General features: G+C 40.3%; 1 protein-coding gene across 2 annotated transcripts; it reads right to left on the bottom strand.

Moving 5' to 3' along the window:
* Positions 1-2,501: 2,501 nt before the first annotated feature.
* Positions 2,502-22,283, bottom strand: rasgrp4 (RAS guanyl releasing protein 4). Of its 2 annotated transcripts, XM_041994348.1 has the most exons (17): positions 21,859-22,283; positions 13,836-14,011; positions 12,161-12,272; positions 11,900-11,962; positions 11,661-11,792; positions 11,368-11,509; positions 9,125-9,298; positions 8,925-9,041; positions 7,148-7,423; positions 6,992-7,072; positions 6,661-6,765; positions 6,449-6,558; positions 6,186-6,336; positions 6,068-6,104; positions 4,194-4,325; positions 3,912-4,111; positions 2,502-2,793 (listed from the first exon to the last, which is right to left on the bottom strand). In XM_041994348.1, exons 1-17 carry the CDS (start codon positions 21,873-21,875, stop codon positions 2,683-2,685), a joined length of 2,136 nt encoding a protein of 711 aa, XP_041850282.1. In that variant the 5' UTR covers positions 21,876-22,283; the 3' UTR covers positions 2,502-2,682. The 2 variants fall into 2 exon arrangements, with proteins under 2 accessions (XP_041850282.1, XP_041850283.1); XM_041994349.1 differs by lacking the exons at positions 12,161-12,272; positions 13,836-14,011; positions 21,859-22,283 and having other exon boundaries at positions 11,661-11,788; positions 11,900-11,956.
* Positions 22,284-22,640: the final 357 nt, after the last annotated feature.

Genomic DNA, 22,640 nt, shown 5'->3' with positions numbered 1-22,640 from the left:
AGACTGGACCCTGTGGCAGGCCAGTTAAAAGCCCCTGAGCCATATGTTTGACACCCCTGCTCTAGAGTCAGTGGTGATCCCATATCTCCACAATCTGGGATCTAACTCCATCCTCCCAAAGATGCAAGTATCATCACAGATTACCTCCAGATTTTGGGAGTGGAGCGGATGGAATAACCTGCTGGAAGTCCAGACTTCAACCCGACCGAACACCTGTTGGACTTGGACTTGATGTTTGTTCCAGAGTGACCACGCTGGGTGAGAACTGGGATGCCATCCCACAGCTAAATGTGACCCGTATGAGGAGGAGGCACCAAGCAGTTTTTACTGTGTGAATTGGTGTAAAATGTAGAAATAAACTGCACGTGTTGTTTTTTCCATCTTACAGTGGGAGAGTGTGATCCTCCAATCCACCAAGAAACTCAGAACCAGAGTGAACACCAACTGGAGACTATTTTTGGAGGACCCTACTAGAGCTGGCCGTATCGATACTCAGGAGTCGATGTTTGATATCTACCAGTCCATAATATCAGTTTTAGACATCAATCCTTGCGTCTGTGTCACATGATTATGATGTCACATGATGGTGCTGCTGGCAGTGTTACTGATGATTGTGCTGCCTTTTAACTCGGGTTGGGCAACGCGTTGTTTTATTTTGCAAAGCAAAAATGCAGTTAGCTGTAGAAAATCATACGATTAAATTTTAATATTTTATCTTAATGCAGATTCTTGCACATTGTTTTATTTCCATTTTACTATTTTATTATATGCAATTTAAGAAATTTAAATAATCTTATATAATCAGTAGTTTAATTACTGTATCACTAAATTTATTTTCATCTTATTTTTAATTTACTAATTCATATATTTTATTATAACTTCATAAACACTTATTTGTTTGTTTTATTCATAATTCATATTGCCCTTGCAAGTAAGATATTAAAGTACACATTTGTGTGATTTTCCTTTAAGGGGAAAATAGTTTTGGTATCAATAGAAAGTATCATAAACTCATGGTATGGTATCGACAGGAAAAATTTTGGCATGGCCCATCCCTGGACACTACCCCATGTTTAGATGTGTTGCTCATTCTACAGAAGCACCATCCTCACGTTATACGTCGCTCTCAAGGTGGCTAATCAGGCTTTCCAATGATGTATAATACAACTATTATTATTATTTAAGGGGAGAAAACATCAACCAAACACAAATTCCCTTGCCTTTTCTGCTCCATTTCTATGATCTATCCTTCAAAGCCACATAAAAAGCAGTTAAACTTTTTCTTTAGCTTTACAAATTCATGATCAGAGTTGTTGTTATAGCTGCCAAACTTAAACAGACCCGGGTTTTGCTGAGGTTAGTGTTCATTTCCTACCCTGCATTTACAACACATAGATCACATGATCAGGAAATGTCTGCAGGTCGTCATTAATGGCTTCATGGATCAAGTTTGTTCAGAGTTGTAGCACCAGAAATCCAAGGCAACTGTTCTAGAAACAAAATGAGACATTCATAAATTACAGGGAGAAAGTCCACGCCTGGCGTCTACGATCCAAACTTACAAGAACGATGAAGAAGAAATGAAAAATAAGTCACAGCTATTCTTGAAATGCAAATGTGTTTGTTATCAGTCGCAGGTACTCCAAAGTGGTCGTCACTTAAATCTAATCAGTTCATCACCAGCTCGGTCAGAAAGGAGGTGGCGGCTGTGGGTTTTGTCCATTCTCGATCAGAAAGGAGGTGGCGGCTGTGGGTTTTGTCCATTCTCGGTCAGAAAGGAGGTGGCGGCTGTGGGTTGTGTCCATTCTCGGTCAGAAAGGAGGTGGCGGCTGTGGGTTTTGTCCATTCTCGGTCAGAAAGGAGGTGGCGGCTGTGGGTTGTGTCCATTCTCGGTCAGAAAGGAGGTGGCGGCTGTGGGTTGTGTCCATTCTCGGTCAGAAAGGAAGTGGCGGCTGTGGGTTGTGTCCATTCTCGGTCAGAAAGGAGGTGGCGGCTGTGGGTTGTGTCCATTCTCGGTCAGAAAGGAGGTGGCGGCTGTGGGTCTTGTCCATTCTCGGTCAGAAAGGAGGTGGCGGCTGTGGGTTGTGTCCATTCTCGGTCAGAAAGGAGGTGGCGGCTGTGGGTTTTGTCCATTCTCGGTCAGAAAGGAGGTGGCGGCTGTGGGTCTTGTCCATTCTCGGTCAGAAAGGAGGTGGCGGCTGTGGGTCTTGTCCATTCTCGGTCAGAAAGGAGGTGGCGGCTGTGGGTCTTGTCCATTCTCGGTCAGAAAGGAGGTGGCGGCTGTGGGTTGTGTCCATTCTCGGTCAGAAAGGAGGTGGCGGATGTGGGTTGTGTCCATTCTCGGTCAGAAAGGAGGTGGCGGCTGTGGGTTGTGTCCATTCTCGGTCAGAAAGGAGGTGGCGGCTGTGGGTTTTGTCCATTCTCGGTCAGAAAGGAGGTGGCGGCTGTGGGTCTTGTCCATTCTCGGTCAGAAAGGAGGTGGCGGCTGTGGGTCTTGTCCATTCTCGGTCAGAAAGGAGGTGGCGGCTGTGGGTCTTGTCCATTCTCGGTCAGAAAGGAGGTGGCGGCTGTGGGTTTTGTCCATTCTCGGTCAGAAAGGAGGTGGCGGCTGTGGGTTTTGTCCATTCTCGGTCAGAAAGGAGGTGGCGGCTGTGGGTTTTGTCCATGCAGGGAGACGAACGTTCAGTCAGGTTCTCTGCTTTTGTCTTTGTGAAGATGCAGATCCTCCATCTTCTCTTGCAGGAAGAAAGCGGGCATGGAGCAACCTCTGGTTCTCACTGGTAACGTGTTGACCTGGAACACAAACCAAAGTCACATTCATCAACAAGAAAATTGGCCTTAACCCTCGGTCCCTTCAGTTTACTAAGCTTTCAGGTAATTAGGCAAGGCAGTTTATTTTTACAGCACATTTCATGTACTGAACAAAAGTGTTTTACACAAAACATTAAAAGCATTACAGATGGTGCAAAGAAAGTGTTCAGACGAAGTAAAAGGCAGCAACAAATAGCAAAAATCACAATAAAATAACAGATTAAAATGAATAAAATTAGTGTGCAGATTTCATGCATGGGCGCATGAGAAAAAAAAAGGTTTTAACCTGGATTCAAAGTGTCTACGTTTGGTGAAAGTTTAATCTCCTCTGGAAGTTTTCGACTTATTTGCAGCATAATGCTGCTTCTCTATGTTTAGTCTGGACTCTGGTCTGGACTCTGGTCTGGACTAGTTGACCAGAGTCTATGGATCTCAGAGCTCTGCTAGGTTTATATTCTCTAAACATATCACAGATGGATTCTGGGCCTAAACGATCAGAAGGGTTTTAAAATCTATTCTGTGACTGACTGGAAGCCAGTGTAAAGATTCTATAACCGGAGATTCTGGTGTGATGTGTTTAGATTTCTTAGTTCTGGTTAAAACTTTAGCTTCAGTCAACTTCAACTTCAACTTTCAACTTCAGTCCTAATTAAAAAATCCCCCTTTTATGTGATAGCAAGTGTAAAAAGACAGGACATGGGAGATTATACAACCTTAAAAAGAAAGTTATAAAAAAGAAAGACAGATAAGACTGTCAATTATTTTATTATTATTATTATTATTCTTTTTATTAATAATAACAATAAGAGCTTAAACATGCTCAGTTGATGTTTTCCTCTCTTTGAGTTAGTGGTTAGAAGCTTTTAGATGTTATTGTAAAAGTGATTTCAGAAAATAACCCGTTATTCTCCGTCTGCATAAAGAAATTCCTATATATGTAGTTTCATTTTCAGCTGCCAGTACAGGGGATTTACCTGCTTTTACAGACTACGTTTCAGACTTTTTGATCCATTTCTAAGGTGCATGAGACCGCAACCTCCTGTAAGACATGTAGTATATTGAGGTACTTTGTATTATCACAACTTTGCATCCTTCCTTACCCTCCTCTCTGGAGACACATGAACAAGAGAGTTGAGGCGGTTTCCCCTTCTGTCCTTCTCAGGCGTCCACACCCCAGGATCCGTCTGAGTGGAGCGGTCCGATAGTGCTGAATCATCTGTGTTATTTTTAAAAGATGAAGGGCTCCTGTTGTGTTCCACCTCATTGCTTTGGGGGAAAACAAAGGTCTCGACCTCTGAACCTGACAGGGAACATCACACATCAGTGCACTGAGTTTATCTGAGTGGGTTTTCAGGACTGTGCATGATGCAGAGAGTACGCACTCCAGCAGTTGGCCTTGGTTTTGGAGTCTGGCGCAGGGGTACACGGGCAGGACCCGGTTGTGTTTTTGTGTTTCTTCAGACACTCCATCCCCACCAGATCTCTGCAGTGTTTGTGGCAGTTTACCCCGCAGTCTGAGGGAGGAAAATGTTGAATATCGATCAAAAGACACAAGGAGGGATTCAAGTGTTGGTACAGTAATCCTTGTAGAAAGAAAGTAAACACTTCAATTCTAAGGTTTTTAATATCAGAACAAAATAAAATAAAATGAATTAAAATGATCTTAAAATTAGGAAAATATAACCTCACATAATCAACACTTGGTATGTCACATATTTACTAAACAAAAACGGAGCCAACATGCAGGGAAAGTGTGTGAAAACTAAGTCCACCAACATTCAGCAGTTTTCTCTGTGATGTTATCAGTTTTTCACATAGCTGTGGAGGAGTTGTAGGTCTGTTCTTCTTTATGTTGCTCCAGTTCACTGAAGTTTGCAGCTTTGGTTTCTCTCTGAAGGTCCAACCAAAGCATTTCTTTCAGGTTGTGGTCTGAACTTAAACTAAACCATGTCAACATGGCCTCATATTTGACTGCAAGGTGTTTAGGTCCTGTGGCTGCAGAGCAAGCCCAAATCATCATCCCTCCACCATCGTGCTTGACACTCGGTATGAGGTGTTTGTGCTGATATGCTGTGTTTGGTTTTCTGTGCATCCTGACTAAACATCTCTACTTTGGTCCGTCCAAAAGGACATCGCTCCAATAGTCTTTTTGTTTTTTCAGATGCAGCTTTGCAAACATAAGAAGAGGTTTCTCCTGCAACCCTTCCACACAAGTCATACTTGTTCAGTCTTTTTCTAATTGGACTGCATGCAACATGCTAACTGAGGCCTGGAGAGTCTGAGATGTTGCTCCTGGGCGGTCTAACCTTTGGGCCGAACTTGCTGGGATGTCCACTCCTGGGAAGATTAGCAGCTGTCTTGGGAACAATCTTTCCCTCTGTAGAATGATGGACTCCACATAGTTTGGAAATGCCCTTCTAACCCTTCCAGACTGCTTATGAGGTAGTTGCTGATGTATTTCCTCCTTAGCAAACTGATTAAACTTTGTGTTATACTCCATGCACAGTTGTTCATGTCAGCTTACATTTACCTAATTTTAAGACCTAGTAAGGACCAGATCATTTCTTGTGATGTTCTGATTTATAAAACCTTACAACTGGAAGAGGGTGTACTCATTTTTACACATGAACGTATATTTAGTTCAATTAATGTGCTCATAGACACACACTGCTCCCTTTTTAGCTCTCGTAGAGCTGATTTTCTACACGTTAAGAGCTCTGGCTAAGATCTCTGCCTCCTCTGTCTCTGTATTTTTTAATCACTACGCGTTTTCGCTTGTATTTCTTCCTTCTTTAGTTGTTATTCACTCCTCTTGGCTTCATGCTGCTGCAATATTTAAATCTGGATTAATTAGAATTAGGTCAAGAGGTCAAACTGAACAAAACTGAGCGTTTTGTTTCGCATACGTTTGAGCCAGTCTGTTACTGAAGAATCTGCACACATGATCCACACATCGTAGAGCAGGCTGACCATCCCATTGCCATGATGTCACACTAGCTTATTTTTGTCCCACTCATGCTAAATCAGGGGATTGTCCACAGGAAGCGGGACATCGTTTGCAGAACAACGTGCAGATTTTTGTAGTTTCCAACAAGCCAAATTACCACATCCTCCAGGGCAGCTGAAATCTCTTTCTCTCTCTTTTTTTAAATTTATAATTCTAATTCTTTTGCCTCCAAACTTGTAGTGATGACGCCGATTTCTCTGAAAAATGACTGAACTGAGTAGATTGTGACCTTAGAGGTTAATCTCTTACCTTTGCAGTGGTAGCCCTGTTTGATGACTCCCCACAACTAAAAGAGGGCAGACATAATGTTATCAAACAGTTCAGCTGCTTATTTGCGTAAAACCAAAAAACCCCAAACTAAGCTTACAAAGCCTCCGCAGGTGTCACAGAATGTCGGCCGCTTGTATGTGGTTTCGTGGAAGTTATGTGCGTCATTGAAGTTGTACCCCAGCTTGGCACATACAGACATTCCCCTCATGAAGTAAGAGGTGATTTCTTCACGGCTGATTTGGCCCACCCTGAGCAGAAAAATTTCCAAATTACAAGCCAAAAGTAGGCGAGCTGAGGATTTCTGAAGGCATTTCAAAGCTTCCTCTGATTTACACCACTGTGGCCTCGTTGCTTCCTCACCTGTCAGTTTCTTGAGTGCAGAAGGAGAAGGGGAAGTTGGCTGCAATTTTTTCAAAGTCTTCCAGTGAAATGTAGCCGTCCTGCTTCTGGTCGTAGTTCTTCATGATGGACTGCAGGGGGTGACAGAGATAGCAGATGTTGTAGTTCTGCTTTAGATAGTAATGTAATGAGGAAGTGAAAGACAGGAGATTGTTGCAGAGTCACAAACTCACATCCACCATCTGCTTGACATGTTTAGATATGGTGTTGGGGTCGATCCTGGGGGCGACCCCTGATCCCCACTCCCCCACGACCGGGGCTTTAACCGGAGCTCCGGGCTGTGGAGCGACAGCAGCAGGAGTGTGAGAAACAAAAAGAAAGCGCACACCCACCACATAACACGCTTCCCTAACGAACAGAGCTTTGATGTGGCTGACTTTGGTGATTTCAGGGTACAGTCGTTGCTTTTGTTTTTAAAAGGAGGTTACACCCACAGAGTGTACACAACTGTACATCATGTTATGAAAGCGGTTTGAAACAAGTGATGGATAAAATTAATTTCACCTGAATCTTGGGGTTCTTGGGTTCCTTGGTGTATGAGAGTTCATATATTTCATCCTCGGTGTAGTATAAATCCAGAGAGAGCTGAGGAATAAAAATAACTTAATCTAAGATGCTCTTTGGGGAATTTTATCTGAATCCGGACTTTCTGTGTGGTACCGTGAGCAGATGCAGAAGGTCTTTGTTGGCCTCAAACGGCGGCGTGCAGCTGTGGATGGCCAGCAGGTCGTTGATGTTGCTGTACAGGTGCTGCAGCTTGCTCAGGTTGATCTTCTCCTCGTCTATGTAGTCCGGCAGGGCCTCGTTGAGCGAGATGAGGTCCTTCAGGTGGACGCCCAGGATGGGCACCTTGAAGCCCTTGCAGTCGTTGTAAACCCGCCGGTAGTTGCTGTAGTTGCTGCGTGAGGAGAGCAGTTCTGTCATTTCACTCAGGGCCTGAAAGAGGATGAAGAAATGGTGGGCGAGTGAGCAACAGGGGATCCAAAGAAATTCAGCCACTGTCTTTTGCATTATCTTTGCAATTTAGCACATTTACCCTCTTATCTCCCTTGTCATGCTTTTGCTATCAGACAAAAACATCTAATAAAGCGCAGAATTATGAGTGGAAAATTTCTCACCCTATATCTTTGCATGGTGAAACCACCTGTTTTACCATATGGTTACAACACCTCTCCCCCCTCATTTAAAGGTTATTATGAGTATTTCGTAGGTGTAATCAAAGAGGTAAAAAATCTCTTTTTTTATGTTTAGACCTATTTGTTAGAAGACACATTTTTATAAGTGAAGCAAGCAGTCTGCACCAATCACAGCTTCCAAATAAAACATGGAAACTTTCAGCTTCATGCAAAACTAATCCCACAGATTTATGAGCTGTTGGTTGTCTGGGGCGAACATGTTAGCATTTAGCACCATATTTTTAGTTTAAGCATTTACTTATAAAAATATTGAATTATTTAACCAAATAAAGCAATCAAAACAAACCCCAAACCCAGAAACGAAAAGGAGCAATATGAAAAAAAATTCTCACACAAATGATCAATTAACCAACCATGTAAAAACATCACATAATAAAATGCATTGCTCTTCAGCTCAGAGTCTAAACTACTGTTTGTTCCTGTATGTGTCTTTTCCCTGTAAATAAAAACACTGTTGTGCTGTGTGAACGTAATAAACCAAAGCTCCAGCAGCTAGAAGAGAAACTGAACTTTTCTCTGCTTATTCACCTCCTCATCTACAAATGCAGTGCTGGGTTTTCCTCTCTTGCTTAAAAAAATCTCAACTGTTATGGGTGTAAACCACCCTAAACCACTTGATAAGTATATTACTTTGAGCTCGATTTTCCTTCCTTCCTTCCTTCCTTCCTTCCTTTCTTTCTCTTTCTTTCTTTCTTTCTTTCTTTCTTTCTTTCTTTCTTTCTTTCTTTCTTTCTTTCTTTCTTTCTTTTGTTATATAGCTCCAAAGACAATGTTTGCTATGATAACAATAATTGATATCAAGACAAAGACATGAGAAATCTAATGATGTTACATCCCACAACATGACTGCATGCAATTATAAGAGGATGCATTAATTTCTGAGACTTGGTCAGCTAGTCTAATATTATATAAATATTATGACATTAAATATTAAATTAAATTAAGTGCTACTTAGTGGGCAATAGTCACATTTAACCAACATTCAGTCCACAGTGCGAAAATGCTTCTCACATTAGAGACCAAACCAAATGCTAACCATATAAACAGACTTTCCAGGTGAGATACATGACAATCAAAACAAGCTTTCCCACATCTAAAAAATAACACTGATACAATCAAATAGGAAGATTCTGCAAAGGCTCCCAAAATAAAGACATTTTTAGAATTTGGAACCAAAATAACACAAAATAATATTCAAACAAATGATTAAACAAATCAAAGAATGGAACAATGTGAACTACCTTAGTGATGTCAGGAGGCAGCAGGTTGGATGTGTCTTTGAGGCGGGAGATGGAGCTGTGACAGAGGCCTCCGGTTACTGCCATTAGAGTGTTAAAGTTTTGCAGGACTCTCAGTTTCTAGAGAGAAAGGTCAGAATAAATGACTGTAGGGGAAAAGAAATGAAAAATAAATGAGATATTCGCCTCTTTCGCGGGTTTACCTGAGCCACATGGATGAACTTGGTGAAGACCTGAGCTCTCTGCTGGGCGGTGTGTCTGCTGAGGATCATCAGCTGGACCCACTGGGACACACCATTACACATCATGACTGAGCGCTCCAGAGCAGGGTTGTCCCTCACCGAACCTCGCACCACGTAGCTGCGATAGTCCAGGAACTGGACCATCAGATAGAAGACGTCAGAAAGGAAGCTACTAAAACAGAAAGCTGCACTTCACAACCTAATTATTTATTCATGCTCAGCCCAGAAAATGCATTGTGTTTTTTATTTAAAGGAGACAGTATAGCCACAATTTTATGGCCTGTCTTTCAAATCTTCCTCTACTTGTTGTTCTCCCCCTAAACGTATCTGCTTAAACAATATTAAGGAGAAACTCTGATCTGGCCACTGAGCTGTGATATTCAAGTATATGTTTCTATGTTATCTTAAAAAATGGCCACAGGTGGCCCACAGTTTAGCTTCTTTAAGCTCTCCTGGTTTTAAAAATATGCTAAATTAGTGACTTTTGTCCTGTGTGAGTGTTTCAGGAATCAATCAGTAATCTCTTTGAGTCATGGCAGCCTGATGATGCCACGGCTCCTTTAATGCCATATGTATCATATATAATACATACAGTTCCTGAGACCTTTTGCATCACTTTAAGGTAAAAACTTGCCTCAAAACCTTGTTGTACAAAATCTGATACTTGTCTTCTGCCCCCTGGTGGATGGAATAATAATACAACAATGCACTACAATAATTTTGACATATCACACCGTAATAAATGAAAAATATACAAAAATTATTTTAGCTATTTTTTCACATTTTAATAAAAGGCCAAATAAAGTATTGAAATCCCCTAAAATTAGACTTTTCTCCCCACTTTTTCATGGGTCGGACTTTAAAGGGAAATTTTAAGTTTATTTGAAGAGAGGTTTTACGTCTTCTTTTTTATTCCACTAATACAGGCAATAATGATGCATAATATTCTAAAATCATGGGATTTCTATTTGTTGTGAGAGCTAAGGAATGTAAAAGGGGAAAATAATGTCCATTGATGTGATGGCGAATAATTATAAGAATATATTTAGGATAGGTTTTGATTTCTAATGTTAGCCACGTGTTGTTTCCAAAAATCTAACCAGGAAGTGACCAACAAAGAGCTGTAAAATATTTATTGTCCAGCACTTTGGGCGACTGAGGTATCAGTAAATGTGATACATAAATAAACTTAAACTTGAACTTGAATTTGGTGTGTCACTACAGGTCAGTAGTGACACACCCCCTGCCCCCACCTGGCATAACACTCCCAAATTTGAGAACCACTGTTTATGGTGAAGGTGACTTTTGTTAAAAAGAAAAACAGAAAAAAACAGAAAAAAAGCTTTTTCAGCCCAAACCAGGCTAGTTTTCTAATTGTAATCACTTCAACAGACATGCGGGTTGTGGTGTTATTGACTGAATAAGCCAGAAGTTGTGACTGTCATATTTAGAAGATAAAACATTGATAAATGAGGACTTTGTGGCTAGTCAAAACAAAACAAACAACAACAAAAAAAAGCTCCCTAGGGGTAGTAGTTAGGGGGTTCCCCTATGTGGTAGAAGTATAAATAAATGACCTATTTGTTTTAATGAGGACTTGCAGTTATTTTCAGTTGGCTAACAGCGTGCTGTCTGCTTAGGGAAGCAGGGAAAAGGCTGAAAGGAAAGCCAGGCTAACAGCTTCACAGGAGCCACACAAGTCAGAATTTTCACCATAAAAAATAGACCAAATACTGTATACTGAAATTTTAACATTGGGTTACTCATGCATCAGAGTTATTTTTATGCAACTACTTTTTCCTAATTATGATTATGATCATTGCAGGGTAAAGCTTATATTTACTGTTGATCCAGTGAGTGACAATTCCAGGTGTCCAATCCCAAAACAACAACTAATTAACAGTAAAAATGAACTATTAGGAACGTGACAATGACATGTTTTTTTCTGAGGTAACATGAAATCTTCAGACTTAAAACACTTTAAAATAAGCCAAAATGGAGGTGCTATCACATTTCTTTAAGTTGTAGTTATTAAAGATGGAGAGAAGCTCTTTGGCTTGGCTGCTTCTCCAAACTGCTCTCTAGTCCAGAGATGAAGCTGACTCATCATAAATACTTCTACAATCTCCTCTGAAAAAATTAGAATCTCTCTTCAAGTTGATCCAGTGTGGAGAAAAGTGAGAAATTTATCCCCCCAAACTTACTGAAACATTGCAGAAGTTCTTGAATTCAAGATAGCTGAGATGCTCAGCCATCTCATCTGGCTCCATGTGGTCGAAGATCAAAGACACCTTCCTCTTCTTCACAGAGGGCGAGGGTGCCTGGGACATGTTCACGTGAGGGTTTCTGGGAAAAGAAAGTTAAGAAACGAGGCAAAAAAAGATTATAAATATACATATTGTTCTATTTATAGAAAAACATCTTTATTTTGGGTCCAAATGAGCAAACTGCTATTCCTTCTGTACATGTTGACGACTCAAACAACAACATGACTCACAAGCAGGAGGTGTCGATAAGCTGCGACTGAGTCTTTTCTCCATCAAGCTGGACGAGCGCCCACAGGTCCCCCATGGTCTGTTCAAGATGGGGGGCCACCTCAAATGCTGCCGGGAACTGGCTGGTCCACTGCCTTGCCCCGAAGCAGAACAGAAAACATGTTTACTACTCGCAAATAAAGAAGGATAACCAGTTCTGTCACACTCCACCTCCCAGTATGCCTCCAGTGTCATTACTCACCTGGCAAAGTGGCAGATCTGCGTCCGCCTGAGTCCTCTCTTGTCGGAGGGACAATCCTTATAAGTGAGACCAAGTCAAGGACCCAAACACGTAAATATAACACTAAGCTAAACACCAGTAGGGATATATATTTCAAATCTGCTTTGCAGGAGTGCATAACAAAGCCATGCTTGTTTCCTGATCTGATTAATTAACCAGAACATGTGACTGGGAGCACTGCACCAGTGCACCAGTGCCACGCTGAGCAACAGGGAAGGATATAAGGTGAGAAGTCTTTGTGCAAACACCTGAGAAGGCACGATCCAGCTGTGCATCATCAGGGTCATGTGGACCAACTGGAAACCTCTGGGACTGGAAATCTTACCCTCTGGATCTACAAGCAAAACACAGCAGCACATTTACACAAGCAGCATTAATCTGATTACAAGGAACAAGGGTCTGATGTCAAGCTGTTCTTGTTCTTTAACAATTGGCTTGTGCTTTTCCAGTCAGTCAACAAACAATTTTGATTTTCTTTTCATAGCCTGCAAAGGTAGATATTACTCCCAGCTGCCCGCAGCGACTGTATTCAAATTGTTCTGGTAAAAGTAAACACACCATACAACAGTTTTATTTCAGGGCTAATAAACAGTCCTGCAGGTTTTCAGTGTTTTCCTGCTTCAACATGCCTGATTCAAATTAAATGGATCCAACAGCCTATGAAGTTCTGCACAATGACTCATTAATTTAAGTCAGGTGTGTTGGAGTAGGGAAACATTGAAAACCAGCAGGACTGCAGCCCTCATGGGACCCAATTTTTGTAGCCCTGATCAGTTGAAATTATAGCATGCAAAATGTTTGGTTTTGCACATTTGTCATGTAATTCCAAGGTTTTGTGTATGAAGACACAATAAAAGAAAAAGTCATGTTTATTCCAGTTGTTAGATTAAGGAAAATATCAATTAGATGCATAAGAACTGAGCTAAAATGCAGAAGCAGAGTGATACCTCATGTTGCTATCATCTACCTCAATTTTTATCTATTTATTGCTGTTATTGTCTATTTTATTGCTTTTTTTGCTAATGTTTTTATCACTTATTTTAAATGCACAATTTCTACATGCAGTGACAATAAAAAGCATTCTGATTCTAATCCAGGAGCTTGTACAACCACCTTTAGCATCAATAAGTTGTACTAATGGTTTTCTAGATGGCGTTATCAGTCTCTCACGTGGTTGTCGAGGGATTTTGGTCCATTCTTTCTTATAACATTGCATCAACAGTGCTTCTCTAACGTCATTGTGGATGTCTTTCCTCTTTTTTAGCGAAGCAAAAAACTGACTAAGCCTCCGCTTTTATAGAGGAGCTCACACTGAAGATGATCAATTAATGAGGGCATTTGATCAGCTATGCCTTGCCCCTCCTGACTCTCTTAATTACAATGGAAGTAAGAGTATAGTTTTCACTACCCCTTCTGCATTATGGCTTAATTTTAGTTAAACAAAAGTAGACGTTGTGTCATGTGTTGTTCAGTTTTTATGCACCTATCTTTAAGACCTAGTGAGGACTAGATGATTTTATGATATGAGAAATTTTAGAGTTGAAACTTTGTTGTTGCTTGTCTTTGTTTTGTCATGTGACAGCATGTTGGTATCTCAGAAACTCTGTTTTGCTACATTAAACCATAGGTATTCAAATTATTTTTTATAATAGATTTAGATAAACTGATAAATGAAGAGTAAGAGTGCTGAGAATGAGTCAGAGAAAAAAGAAGTTTAATATTGGCTAACTGGTTTCTGCAGCAAGCAGAACAAAGCCGGACTGTAATAGACTGCCCTTTATTTTTCTCTGTGGCTTCCCTCCTCGCTTGCCCTCATCCCTTGGTTACATAACCTCAGTGTAATAAAAAGGAGAGTCACATGACAAACTTTGGGAACACATGCTTGTAAGAGACGGACCAAAGCAGTTTAGACAGCGCTGTATGAGCTCATCCAGGCTGGCAGCACTGGCGCTGGGAGCAGAGCTGGGGCTCTGCAGGGCCCTGCTGATGTCCTGAGGACTGGGACATGTGTTCCTCCTCCGCTGGACCGGCTTCTTGCTCTTCAGCACACCAGGAGTCTCCCCATTGGGTTTCCTAAGAGAAGCACAAAGAAGGAAATAGAGACAGAGAACATAAGCTGACTGTAAAATAAGTAGAGCAACGTGTGGTACGATAGTGCAGGTCAGCATCCGAGGAAATGCAGCTCCCCACATCTGATAAAATGTGCTACATCTCTGCAGCTCTCTGAGCTGTCATGCAGAGGAAGAATAACTACAGCTACTCAGTTATGAGTGTTCCTCCATCTGAAGACAGATATATCTTTATTTTTATTACATTATTTTACAGGTTTAGATGTTGCTGGCAACAATACTTGTGATTGAAACTTTGAACCCTGCAATATATTTAGAAAATCTAATTTAATAAATAAAACATAAAATAACATGAACTGAAAATAAAATTAAATAATGAAAAATATACTAAAATAAACTGTAAATGAGAAAAATAAAATAAAACATAAAATAGATGTAAACTTAAATAAATAAAATAAGTTAAAATATTTAAAATTGGAATAAAATGTGAATTGAATGTTTAATGGAGGTTAGAAGTTTCCAAACCTTTGAATAGATCTTCCAGTTTTTTAGTTAAAGTGACAGCCCTGAAATGAAGCTGGACTTTTCAAACCTGTTTTTTGTATGTTTCGTGATTAAATTTATGCTTCCTCTTCAGATCAGAGGCACAGTTGAGCAACGCCTAACTGGCTTTCATAATAACCAGCAACTCATTCTCTCCAGTTTTGCTTTACACATCAGTCTGATGCATTATTCTCAGTTTAGTTCTGCAAAAGAGGTAAAGAAAAGGTTTTTTTTTTCACAGTTCCTTTACTAAAGAACTAATGGCACCAGCATATTTGATTAAACTGATTATAATGTATGTATGCTGCCATCTTAAAAATGGCATAACTTCCTATGTTGGTGTTTACAGGTTAAAATGTCATCATTTGTCTTAAAGGGGTGATAAGCATTTTGAATTAACATGAAACTGTCTTTGTACTGCAGTTCGTGTGATGACATTAACAGGAAACACTGCGTGTTCAGAGAACTCACAGAGAAGTTCCCTGAATGACCAGCTCTACATCCCCTCTGTTAAACCTGAAAATAACGCCACGACACACACAGCCCCCCTCCAGTCACGCAGAAATATTAGGTTTGCTTTCTGTAAAACACACGAGAAGCATGAAGGACACAGGATGACATTCACTGATCTATTTATACCACCAACCACCCGTATGTGCTGTTCCATCCAGTTACAACAGCACACATCTCTCTGAGCCATGAGTGATGAGCCCATGCTCTCTGCATCATGGTAGCCCTGCTCCAGGTGGCTGCTTTGCAAACCTGCTGGGCAGCAAAACCACACCTCACCTCTTCCTCATGTACAGCATGTACTACCGGGACTTACTATACAATAAAGATAGGTGAGTCTGACAGTCATGCAGAGCTTTGCAAGAGAAGCCAAACAAGGACACGATGAAGGTGTCTGTGATCATTTTATTAATGCCTCAGACAGAGACAGGACTACTCAGATGCTGCTGCATGCTTTGTGATGTCTGAGCGTAAAGTTCAGTAAGACAGCAGCTTTCAGATGGTTTCATTTGCTGCACGAACTTTACTTCTTCACCACAGCTGAAATAAAAACAGCTCAAGCAAAATTTCAGTTCTGAAGCTGAGATAGTTTACTTCTAATTTGCATTTAATTAACATTGAAAAACAGCTTGATCGTATGATACTGCTCTTTGTCTCTCACACTTTCTGGACTCCCTCCTCACTTTCCCCTCGTCCCTCAGTTACATAACCTCTCTGCGATAAAGAGTAATGACACATGACAAACTTTGGGAAGAGAAGCATATACTGTATGTAGGGACAGAAATGGACCATAGCAGTTCAGACAGAGCTGGATCAGCTCCTCCAGGCTGGCAGGACCGGCTCTGGAGGCTGTGATGATGTCCTGAGGACTGGGATGTGTTTGCCCTCCACTGGACCAGCCTCCTCTCCCTGGTCAGAAATACTGACAGGTGCCTGTTCAGCAACTTGCTCCATTATTTCCTTAAACAAGTTTGGTTTTCATTTAGAAATTTATATCAGTTCTTTCTTTTCCTTACTTTCCTTTTCAAGTGATTTGGGCTGAATAGTGTGGCCGAAAGGTTGCGGTAAAGCCATCATCGGTAGTAATTTGGCAAAAAACTGAAGCACAGAGAGCGCTCATGTATTCAGCAGTGTTGGTCTGTCTGTTAGGAACTTAACTCTAAAAGCTGTGGACGGCTTTTGATGAAGTTTTCAGGAAATTTCAGAAATGGAATAAAGAACAAATTATTTGATTTTGGTGGCGATCGGATGGAAATCATTTTGCCATTAGAGCTTCTAAAACTCTAAAGTAATACCGATGGCAAAAAACCCCCCAAAAAACAGAGCAACAAAGGCTCAGAGGCAGTCTGCGCTTACAGAGTGCTTCTAGTTCTAATAATCACTAAATAAATATACTTAGATATTTTACTTGCACTCATAATTTTACTGCTTCTTTAGCTTAAAACACATTTATTAAATGAGTTTAATTCTGTATATTCAGACATCTATCTTTTCCTTTCATATTACCCAGAATATATTTATTTATCAGAAATGAATCCACATAACAGATAATATATTTGCTTTCAGAATCAAAATATCATAACAATACATATGTAGTTAATATAAACATTTTCCCTATGGTGTATTAGTAGACTGGCAGGCCATCATCTATCTGGATGTAAAATGCCTGCATAAACATTTAATAAGTTTTTGAATTCATGGCAGGTGTAGGAACCTCCACCAAACACCAGGTAAACGCCTGCACCGGAGACTGAAATCGGTGGAAACACATTTAAGTCTGAACTTAATTTATTTACCAGTTTGTAGGTAAGTTATTAATTAATGGTTTTTATTCGTAACGACTTTTCACTTTTCCTGTGAGATTATCGCTGTGAGGACGTTTCTCTGTGACATGCTTTTACACATGTTTTGAACATTATTTACTAGTGAGAAAACTGAAAGTGTCGACAGAAACAGAACCAGATTCCCCCAAGATGGTGGACAAAGCCCTGGTGATGTATCTGCTCTTGAATAAGAACCTTCTTTCTTTTCCTTTGTTTCCAGTTAAGACTACTTCTTCTACTGAATTAGAACCATTTGCATTTTAGCTTTCACTTCCACCTTCTGGTAACATTACAGCTTAGTTTATATGCTTCAGCCTTGTCAATAAAACATCTGATTACCACTTCTTTTCTATTTTTTTTGTTTGTCTGTTTGTTTGTTTTTCAGAGGAATTTTCCCTGTGAAATCCAGCTGTGTTGCTAGAATAAAGAAGAACTGGGATGAAAGACTTCGATGCAGCCCACTGATGCTTACGTTTAGAACCAGTTCTGGTGGCCCCGCTTCCATCAGCCTAAAGAATACAGCATTCATGAACAAATTATTCATTAAATGTTTCATTCATTGTACTATAGGACATATTTTCACCTGAAATGAGCTCAAAGAAAGCAATAAAGTTTTTGGTTCATTTTGATTTTACTTTACATTTGTAGACGACAAAAGCTTTCTTTTTGTTTTTTTTTCTTCCTGCAGGTATCTGTGACCTTTGAGCTGATATCTTATCTGTGTTTACTGCACCAACCATCAACAGACAAGCGCTGCCCAGTGTTTGTTATTGTTCTGTCTCTCTTTTCCTGTCCCCTCACTATGAATTGATGTCTCTCAGTCTGGCTCTTTCTCTCTGAAGAATCAAGCACATGTTCGGGGGAAAGTTTTGGTTTCTTAAAATTTCTTGTAAAGTGGCCTTAAATTGATTTTTTTCTTTCATGTAGTGTTTCTTCACCATCTTTACTTCTGGAACAAAAGACTCAATGTGTTTCTAGATTCTTGTTCTCAAGTATACGTTAACAGTTTAACGAAGAAGTGGCTCGATGAGGACAGCCATTAATCTGAATCAGGCATGTTGGAGTAAGAAAACATCTACAACAGGCAGGGTGGTGGTACTTGAGGACTGGAATGGAGAAATACTGATCTAACTGATTAGTACCATTTAGCTTAATTAGTTGTGAAATGCACTCATGGCAAGGGCTTCCATGTTTTCTGGCCAATCTGCAGTCTTTAAACAATGTATTATCACCTTAAAATTTCCTCAAAGCTCAAAAAGAGAGAAAGTTGTAAGCGTGGTTTAGTATGCATTACATTCTGTAGCCTTAAACGTTCTCTTGTGAAAGTCTTATTCAGTAACCTGACCACAATCACTTCATAGTTCCAGGATTTCCTCGTATGGTCAAAATCTTCAGACAGTATTCCCCAATTAGGACAGGCACATTATCCACTGTGAGCATTTTAAAACAGGAAGTTTTTTCACCACAGAGTGATCCAATACTACTACTACTACTACTATCTATCTATCTATCTATCTATCTATCTATCTATCTATCTATCTATCTATCTATCTATCTATCTATCTATCTATCTATCTATCTATCTATCTATCTATCTATCTATCTATCTATCTATCTATCTATCTATGTCTATAAAAGGCTCTTTTCTTTATCTGAACAGGGTGACTTTATGACTAACAGGAATTTTAAGTCCTATTTTTGTACAAGTACAAACTACATCTCTTTAGAGGACAACAACCACGCTTTGATATTTTAGCCCCAGGTTTAGCCATTTACTGTTCTGACCTGTAATCGGTGGTTTTCTTATCTACGTGCCCTTTAGCAACTCTTTGACTCATGTCTCACCTCAGTGTAAATCTACCTGCTGTCCTTGCACACATGAGGAGACACTTGTTGCAGCTTCAAACGGAAACACTGATCGGGGAAATGTTTTTGATGTCACACATTTGTCAGGGAATTTCCCTCCTCAAATGCTGAGCAGGTAACACTCAGCACAGCAGCCAATGAACTCGCTCTCTCTACGTGATGACAGTGATGTTAAAAAGAGTCACAGAGTGGTGGAGTGCCATGCAAATCTCAACACAAGCAGTTTTTCTGTTTGTGTATTTACATTTACATTTTCATGCAAGTGGATAAACCTGGATGATACAATCCTTCTTTATTTTACAGTGCATCCATAGAAGCCGACTTTATAAAGACAGGATCTGTGTGCACGCTCATCAGTTATTTAGTTTTTGCTTATTTTTGGCAACAAAAAGCCAGATAGATTGGGCCTAGGATTCAGGCTTGGAAATGTACTTAGATCACTTGAAGAACCAAAAACTGCATATTTTCTATAAAACATTTCTTTTAATATGTATTCAGCTCAAAGTTTAATGTCCAAGTAGCAGAAGAACTTAAAGCTACCACTCTTGTTAATCCATAAAGACTTTAAAATATTCAGAAACTATAAGGACAATATGTGATCCCAGCTAGATCTCAGACAACTCTAATCCTAATGTTCCTGATATGTGTATGAAAACCACCAGAACCAGTTGTTGAACTGACTGCATGAGGGAGTGTTCACAAATAATTCACCTCTGTAAAGTCTTTGTTCCCCATTAGCTTTCTGAAACTAAATAATGTATTACTTATTCTTGGAAGAAACAAGTAAACCTGAAGAACCTGACAGTAGCTGGAAGGCATGACTCCATAACTCGCCCATGGAAGATTTACGATCTCACAAAGAACAAATCGGACAAGTTCTGGAGAAGAAAAAAAAAAAAATCTGAAGCACAGTGACAAAGGAGGTATAATAATAATAATAATAATAATAATAATAATAATAATAATAATAATAATAATAATAATAATAATAATAATAATAATAATAAGGTTGGGTGCACTGACTGGTTTAGGGGAACCTTCCACATGTCTGTCTCTGTCACCCACTTCTTCCTACTTCCCTCATCCTTGCTCTGCAGAAGCCATTCTGGAAACAGTTTCTCTTTTTAATTCTCTGGAAACCCCCCCACATTTCTCTCGCTGCCTTTCCCATCCCTGTCAGGACTCCTGGCTGTTGATCCAGACCCCCTCACGCCCCCTCTTTCTCCCTCTCTTGCTCTCACACTGGCAGGGAAATATGCAAATTCCTCTCTTTCTTTCCTTAATTGATTAATTGAAGCCCAGACCTATTCAAGGCCTTGTTTGTGTACTGCTCTTTTCTCCCTCGCTCTTCCCTCTCACAACCTACTCTGTTGTTCCCTCCACATGAAGGGGATGCATCTCATGCACTGGGACTAATAACAACACTGTACTTAGGATTACAGTTTGCATCAGAAAGTTGAAAAATCTGTTTTTTTGTGGTTGAACAAGGATAAACGGCTTGGTGTGGTAGCACAGTCAAGTCTATACAAATGAACACACTATTTTCATTTCACATTGAAAAAAAATTGTGAAACTTTCTGAAAAGCTTGGAAAGTGTTTATTTGGACATTGATTGTTTATTTATCTATTTTTTTTAACTCATTTTCAGACCAGTCTTTGTCTTTGTAGAAGGAATGTGTCTGTTAAGTCACTTAATGATGACTCATAAATCATTCCAGCATAAAAAAAGACACCTAACTCATGGGATAAACCAGTGATGTGTGTTAGAATTTGTTCTTCAGGGACTCAGTTTGCTATTTATTTCCATTTCTTTAGTTGTCTCCTTGAACAATAGCAAAGTTAAAACAGTTTAGTAGACATAAAATCATATTTTTGCAGCAACCAGTTGATTCCCAAATAGCTATTAGCTGAAAACTTGACACATTTCAGCATGGTGTTCTGTGTGTTCTTCAAATGTTTGAGGAAACTGGAAAAACAGAGGAAAAATGAAACTATGTTAGGCCTAAAAAAAGCTTTCTACAGCATTCGAACAACATCTCAAAGTGAAATATCCTTAAGGAAAAGGAAGAAGTCCTGCAAAGACCTGACACAAGATGCATTTGGATACACCTTTAGCTAGCTGAAGCCTCATCAGAAATGGTCTCCATGGAAACGTGGCTGTCAAGAAGCCATTCTTAAGGAAGGGAAACAGGTAGAAAAGGATGAGGTATGTCACATGACACAAGAACTGGACTGAAGATCAGAGCCAACAGGTAGCCAACATCCAAAGAAGAGCTTTGGAAAGTCCTTCAAGAAGCCTGGAGAACTATTCCTAAAGAAGGGTTCTTCTCTATCACGTCATCCCATCTCCACTGTAGACAACCCTCCTCTTGAAGGGGAATCAAGTCAGTTCAGCTGGTCCTTCTTATACTCAACTGGCTCCATCACTAAGAAGATGCATCTGACAGCGTTAACATTCAATGCGCTTTCATTCCAGGAAACCTGATAAGGTTTGTGGTCATAACTACAGCCGTGAAAAAAGTACCACAGAAAACCAAACTAAGCAGTATCAACTCTTAGATCAAATGCAAACATCATCACTCAGCTGACACACACACACACACACACACACACACACACAAAAAGATAAACTGGACATAACAGAAAAGCAGAACAAGCTTCCACGGAAAAGCGAACAGACGCACACACAACTGTTAAATGTCAGCACGCACAAATAATCTGGGGAGTTGATATTCTTCACAGGTATGCAGGTCAAAGACATGAACTTTTCTCTTAACACAAACCTGTCTGTGTGCAGCTTAGGTTCAAATAAATAGCATGAAAGTCACTCACACACACACACACACACACACAGACACACACACACACACACACACAAGCAGAGACTAGAAGCGGGAAATAAAACTAAACGCCCTGTTTCTCTTTAACTTGTCAGGAGCTTTTGCACAAACCACAGTACATCTCACATATAACCTCAAGGTTCACACATCTCTGCTGCACACAAAGCACTTGCTGCTGACACATACTTAGACTGAGCTGCAAGTGGAGCTGGGAGCCCCACTCTCTCAGTCTTAATGCACCCTCGCTTTCTTTTTCGCTGGTTAATTACCTCTTGGTCTTGTTCATTGCAGAGTTCTGCTCCTCAGCAACACTCCTCCTCTACTGGCGATCTGCATGGGCATCTGAGCGTGTCCCTACAGCTCCATGGTTGACCCTGCTCCTCCTCCTCCTCCTTCTCCTCTGTGCCCTCTGAGTGTTTATGCTAGGGATGAGGGCAGCTCACGTAGCAGTCATTGACTAAAACTCCACGCCTGAATCCTGCTTATCAAACCACTCTCTGTGTCAGTTTAGAATCCACTCTGAAGATTTCTATCAACCACAAATCAGCAGCGGAGCAGTCCTCATGCTAACGCTTCCTGCAACGGAGCAAAGTTTAGAGAGAAAAAAAGGCTCAAGTACAATGCAAGATCAAATAAAAGTCAAGCATTTGTCCCCTCAACATAAACAAGTCAGCATCTTAAATGGAGGAACTGGCTCTGGTAGATAGGGGAACTCACACCAGTTTCTGTTTGTGTGCATGTGTGTGTGCAAGGGGGAGGGGAGAGTTATGAACACAAATGCAATACCGAGAGGAAGGAGGAGCAAAGTTGAATGAGAGTGATGAGCAATCATATGAGCACCATCAGAAAGAAACAGGTCACACCTCAAGGTCACTTTTTGGGGCAACTTTGTCTAATTTTGGCAAAAGAATATGCAGTCTGGTTGGGTCCTGACACACGGCTCTCCTCTGGATCTGGTCTCCCAATAACACATCTACCATCCTGGTTTCTTTTCCTTAAAAAAGAAGAAAAAACTCCCTCTGTCATTTCTCAGGGTAGTGTGTGATTAAAC

Source organism: Melanotaenia boesemani, chromosome 9 (genome assembly GCF_017639745.1).
Source record: "Melanotaenia boesemani isolate fMelBoe1 chromosome 9, fMelBoe1.pri, whole genome shotgun sequence".
NCBI lineage: Eukaryota > Metazoa > Chordata > Actinopteri > Atheriniformes > Melanotaeniidae > Melanotaenia > Melanotaenia boesemani.
This window is presented reverse-complemented; position numbering and strand designations above follow the sequence as displayed.

What these genes read in the sequence shown, in the direction of transcription:
- rasgrp4 (XM_041994348.1), bottom strand. An exon ending in AGAACTTCTGCAATGTTTCA is followed by an intron (nt 9,299 to 11,367) that starts GTAAGTTTGGGG and finishes CTGATGGTCCAG; the next exon opens with TTCCTGGACTATCGCAGCTA. An exon ending in TGCACTCAAGAAACTGACAG is followed by an intron (nt 6,337 to 6,448) that starts GTGAGGAAGCAA and finishes TTTTCTGCTCAG; the next exon opens with GGTGGGCCAAATCAGCCGTG.